We start from the raw sequence: 5,504 nt of genomic DNA on the forward strand, positions 1-5,504 counted from the left end.
CGAGTGGTGGTCGATTTAAAGGGGACGAACCGAGTTCGTATCCCCCACGAAGTTGCCATTATATTAGGTTTCACTAGAAACCCCGGCGAAGACGTCACCGTGGATAAGTCTATGACCGCGCCATTCAGCTGCGACATGGATGCCGGGTTACACTCTATATTCGTATACTCCGATATAATTCAATGTCGATCGGTCGGAGACTCTGATGTTCCTCTTTTACGAATTATAAGTATAAATGGAAAGGATGGAGACACGGTCGAGAAGGAGTTTTCCAGACCGCATTATATGCCTATAGCGAACAACCAATTTCAAACCATCGAAATAAATATTATGAGCGAAATGGGCGTACCGGTACATTTCGAACGCGGAAAGGTTCACGTCACTCTTCACTTTAGACCCAGAAGACCCTGGACTCTGTTATAAAAGTGTCATGAAAATTATTAAGCCCCTCACTTTCCACACGTTTGTCGGGGTTACAACATGTCGCCGTATAACTCGGGACACCTCTCCGTAGGAGATTATCAAAACTATTATCTGAATCAAATTGGACATGGGTCACTTCCCGTATACCGCGGTGTGGCCGTTCAAAGAGGTTACGGTCTTGGAAATATATTAGCCTCGGCATTTCGATCCGCCATGCCCATTCTAAAAAGGGGTGCGAAATTTCTCGGACGAAAAGCTTTAAATACGGGTGCAAAAATTGCGACAGACCTCACGGAGGGTGTATCGTTTAAAGAGGCATTAAAAACAAGAGGAAGCGAAGCGGGCAAGGAAACGTTGAGAAAGGCGGCCGAAACAGTAACAGAATTAACCGGAAACGGTCGTAAAAGGAAGCGTGCGACTTCGTGTATCGTCAGTTCAGTTCGAACCAGGAAGAAGAGAAGGTCGTACCCGTTGCAACCCGATATATTTTCATAATGTCTCTGGCGCATCCAAGCTCTCAAAGCAGCATCAGCTCGGAATTGGATTTATTCCACGTACCGTACACCCAAACCGGAATATTAGGGAGTCAGTGGGTAGAGTATAACCCAACGTCTAACATAAATGAAAATCAGGCAATCATATTCTCCATTACTGGAAACTCGGAAACATACATCGATTTGAAGAACACTCTCATTCAAGTACAAGTCAAAGTGGAAAAACCCGACGGAACAACACCCAAGGCCGAAGTTCGCGATGCGACAAATACCGTGGTAACGGCCGCTGATAAAATTGGACCGGAAAATCTATTTCCAAGTAGCCTTTTTAGCGAAGTCCACGCGTCGTTGGGAGATAGATCGGTTACATCGTGCCCTCAACAATACCCATTCAAGAGTATGATTCAAACGCAGTTGACTTTCGGAGGACCCGCCAAAGAGAGTTTTTTGACGGGGGCGCTCTTCTACAAGGATTCATCAGGAAAATTCGACAATTATTTTGAAAATGAAGGGTTCGAGAAGCGTGCAAAGTTCGCCCAAGAGGGTGTTATCGATTTAATCGGCATAGTACACGTAGATATTTGTCAACAAAATCGCTTTATACCAAACTTGATCGACCTTAATTTCAAGTTTATCAAAAGTCCCAACGAATTCTGTTTACACACGGACGGAACAAAGTGTAAGGTTGTATTCACGCACGCGTCAATGTTCGTCAGAAGAGTCAGATTAACACCCGAGATTATGATATCTCACGCCAAAACCCTGGAAATGGCCACGATGAAATACCCCATTACTCGTACCGAGTGTAACTCATTTTCAATATCTCAAGGAAATAAAATAGCCGTGAAAGACAATTTATTTAGCGGGCAATTACCGAATAAAGTAGTGATTGGCTTTGTCGATCAAAACGCGTTTTTGGGTGATTACAAAATGTCGCCTTTCAATTTTAAAAACTATGTGCTATCTCACATCACTTTGTACGTTGACGGGGTTAGCGTGCCGCATAAACCGCTGAACCCAAACTTCAAGGATAACCTATACATAGGATCGTATACTAAACTATTCCTCCAAACTGGACAATGGAATATCAACGAGGGAAACTTTACCGGGCGAGATGAATTCGCCAATGGAAATGCTCTATTCGTCTTCGACCTAACTCCCGATCTCAACGGCAGTTCCGATGAAAGTTTCAACCTTAAAAAGAATGGGAGTGTGCGATTAGAATTAATTTTCGGGGAATCACTGCCGACTACGGTTAGCGTGATTTACTATTCAGAGTTTCAATCCCTGATTGAAATTGATAAAAACAGAGCCGTTTTATTCGACCAAAGTTCGTAAGAACCGCGCCGGGGACCAGTCCGCGCTCGCGAGTCGAGTACATATTTGAAATCATTTCGTGGAACGAAACAGCCTAACTGTGTCGTACAATTCGCGTCAATTACAAAGAGAATCTAGTAAAACCTGCGGTGGATATTGCGTATATTTCTCTCTTAAACGATGTCGCGGTATAAAAATGTTTAATATAATAGAAATCTTCTCTAGAAACAAAAATGATAACGATCGTATGATTGTAAAATATATGTATAAGAATTACTCAATAAATTTGTCATAATAATTTTTATTTTGTAATAATACGGTCATGTTTGTAGAGACCAATCATCGTACAGACTCCTGAACGTCTCTGGGCGGATCTTTTCCTGATTCATGTTAACTGTTTAATGTCTTACTAGTAGCTGAGGGTTGTCGGTAGAGGTGACGGCTTATTATTCCATCGACGGAATGTCCACGTGACCGTGCGCTAAGGTTGAAATTCCATCTCCGAGGATGTAACGTTTATCGTCGCACGGGTTCAGGCATAGTTTGTTCTGTTGAATGGTGTAAAGCTCGTGTTTTCTACTCACGATCCGCATCATTTCCGCTACGGTGACCCGGCGGTTTAAGAGACAATCTCGGTAATGTTCGTGAAAAACGGTTTTCTTCACAACCCGTTTGCAGATCCCCTTGGCTGTCTTTTTTTCACCCTCCGCGGACAGAATTGAGTACATCTTGGATCTTAGGCCACAAAATTCTTTAATCGGCACCCCGTTCAGCTCGTCCTTGAATTTTCCGAGGACTTTCTTATTTTGATTGCTGAATAGCGCGTGGTCAGTTGGATATCCGGAGAAATCATAGAGAACGGCTTGCTCGGCCATATCCGCGTACAATCGTTCGTTTCGATGGAATACGTCAAGCTGTCTGCAATACGATAGTCGAACAATTAAGATTATTGTAAATTAAAGGGAAAAGTACAAAATATACATAACAGTATCGGTGAAGAGAAGTTTAGCGTTATCACCGTACTGAGCTCGGATAACGTCGTAATGGAACTGGTACATTAACAGTTTCGAGAGGTCGAGGATGGTGAAACCCGTGTAGATGGGTCGATTCAAGGTGATGTTTTTCTTCAACAGATGAATCCCTACTAAGTTGTTACTAAAAATGATGAATTTTTCGAAGGCGGGTGAATTGGCCTTTTTTGTGGCGCGTTCGGGTGATTGAACCAGCTGGAAATTTATTCTATTCCGGAGATTTTCCATAGTTTTACCTTTAAAATAAAAATTATTCTTTTTCGAAAAGTATCCTTATCTTCTCAAGTACATACCGAAGACAGCGTTATTCATCAGCTTAAAAAAATCCTTCTCGAAGTCGTTGGTGGCCATCTTTCTCTTTTCGGTGTTGAAGTTGATGTACTCAGCAAGCCAAGTTCCCATTTGGAAGGATAAAACCCTGTGAAGCCTACCGATTTTTCATTCCTTTTTGAACGTAGTATTTCAAATTTCGGTAATGGGCGACGTATTTCGTTTTCGAGTGGAGATCGGGTACTAACTTGGGTAGGGAGTCTTTTATTGGAATGTTCAAGTGTTCCAGCTGTTCCTTAGTATAGTCTGACATCTCCCGCGTCAGGATGGAACGTTTTTGCGGAGCCAATGGAAGATCATTATGATCGTGGTGTAGTTCAACGGGGTATTCCAAGTCGACCTCGACAATGTACCCCACCTGGTCATCATCCGGGTGGTTAAGGATTTCATCGATCGGGATGGTATTATTCCATTTGAAATTCCTCATCGGCATTGGATCCATCATAACGGTACCGTAAAGGTTGTTACAGTCGAGATAGGTCAGGAAGTTGTTGGGTTTCTCCGACTGGTAAGTCTCGGGAAAAAGAGGGTTGTTCGCGGTCGCTAAACGGTGGCTAATCATTGAAACGCCACCGCGAATCCCTCTTTCGATCATCAGATGCATGTCCGGGTCTAACAGCAAATCCAACTCAGCGCCCGTCATATAAAGAGCGCTTTGCCAGGCGAAACCCGGACTGGTGTAGGAGTGAGCACTGTCTAGCTTGTAGTAGTTCATGGATATGGCTCGGAAGGATTCGAAAACGTCGGCCAGTTGTAAGGTGTCGGCGGTGACGTAGAGGTCGTGATACTCTCCTAGAAGGAAAAAATAATATCAACACTGAAAGCTATTAAGAGTATTCATTCTCTTACCCATATCACTAATCTGGAAAGTCTCCCAGACCTTTTTCGCTAGTTCGTAATCAGTGTCGCTGATATGTGAGTCGGTTAGAATGTTGTAGAAGGACTCTTTGCTGGGTAGATGTGTTTCTCGAAATTTTTCTTCGCTGTCCATGTAATCGTAAAAGTAAGTTGACCTCCTCAGGGTTATAGATGGAATTTAAGATGGGGAACTTCTCCGGACCTTCTATAGCTAAATTAGCTACTAGGGTTTCGAGAGAAGCCGGTAGAAATCTGAACGAGTCGACGAACCGCAAATGGCCCAACGTGAAGGAGATGTAAGTTTCACTGTCGCTCGGAATGCATTCGATGCTTCTATTTTTGATTCGTCCCATTTTTTGCATTAAGAGATGACCATCGTATCGACTTAAGTTGTGGAAAAAGACGGGGATATGTGATGGTGGTTTCAGCTTCAGATTGCAGCTGTTGTGTGCGACTCCACGGAAATCCCCGAGTAATGGTCGTGATCTCTAACCATCCAGTCCTCTGGTGTAAACGGTCGATGACATACGTGACATTGTTTAGACTTCCGGAAGGCGTCTTCTTCTTCCGCCGACAGACGCATGGGGATGTGTTCACCGAGTTTAACGCTGATTATGTCCGATTCCGATGTTAGCTTATCGAAAAAGACCCTCGTCGCATCCATCCCCCGATAAGTTACCGGTTGACTGGCTGAATCTGAAAGATTTAAAAGATATGAATGGGAATAAAACGTAAATGTACTTTAACTTACCGTCGGATCCGACAATAATGTAGGAGAAGCCGCACGACACGTGCAAAGCTAAATTGGTGGTAGAGGATAGTGACGAGTCTGGTAAACATGACTCCATTTTTGGCATAATCGACTCAAAGTCCGCGTAAATGACGTAAGGGACTCTCATACACCATCCGAATTTTCTGAATTTGCAGGTAGGTTCATTCTCAGGCATGGATATGCGTTGAGGACCGTGGATATTACACTCTTTGACGTGTTCGGTATGATTCCTTTCGGCGTTATCACCGGAGAAGCGGTGCAAGCAATAACGACAGTAGT

The 5,504-nt window shown here is 43.5% G+C and overlaps 3 protein-coding genes across 3 annotated transcripts; 1 reads left to right on the top strand and 2 right to left on the bottom strand.

Moving 5' to 3' along the window:
- The first annotated feature begins 917 nt into the window (after positions 1-917).
- LOC149659268 (uncharacterized protein F54H12.2-like) lies at positions 918-2,647 on the top strand. The gene is made up of 3 exons (XM_089844033.1): positions 918-2,251; positions 2,328-2,487; positions 2,567-2,647. The coding sequence occupies exons 1-3, from the start codon at positions 918-920 to the stop codon at positions 2,645-2,647; spliced, it is 1,575 nt and encodes a 524-aa protein (XP_089700159.1).
- Positions 2,520-3,684, bottom strand: LOC149659269 (uncharacterized). The gene is made up of 3 exons (XM_089844043.1): positions 3,559-3,684; positions 3,216-3,501; positions 2,520-3,152 (listed from the first exon to the last, which is right to left on the bottom strand). The coding sequence occupies exons 1-3, from the start codon at positions 3,665-3,667 to the stop codon at positions 2,681-2,683; spliced, it is 867 nt and encodes a 288-aa protein (XP_089700169.1). The 5' UTR covers positions 3,668-3,684; the 3' UTR covers positions 2,520-2,680.
- Positions 3,685-3,692: 8 nt separating this feature from the next.
- On the bottom strand, positions 3,693-5,142 carry LOC149659270 (uncharacterized). The gene is made up of 2 exons (XM_089844044.1): positions 4,445-5,142; positions 3,693-4,387 (listed from the first exon to the last, which is right to left on the bottom strand). The coding sequence occupies exons 1-2, from the start codon at positions 4,584-4,586 to the stop codon at positions 3,693-3,695; spliced, it is 837 nt and encodes a 278-aa protein (XP_089700170.1). The 5' UTR covers positions 4,587-5,142.
- Between the last annotated feature and the right edge of the window lie 362 nt (positions 5,143-5,504).

The sequence above is a fragment of the Phalangium opilio genome, unplaced genomic scaffold (assembly GCF_054372755.1).
Source record: "Phalangium opilio isolate 3A_F unplaced genomic scaffold, DU_Popi_V2 ptg000073l_1, whole genome shotgun sequence".
In the NCBI taxonomy this organism is placed as follows: domain Eukaryota; kingdom Metazoa; phylum Arthropoda; class Arachnida; order Opiliones; family Phalangiidae; genus Phalangium; species Phalangium opilio.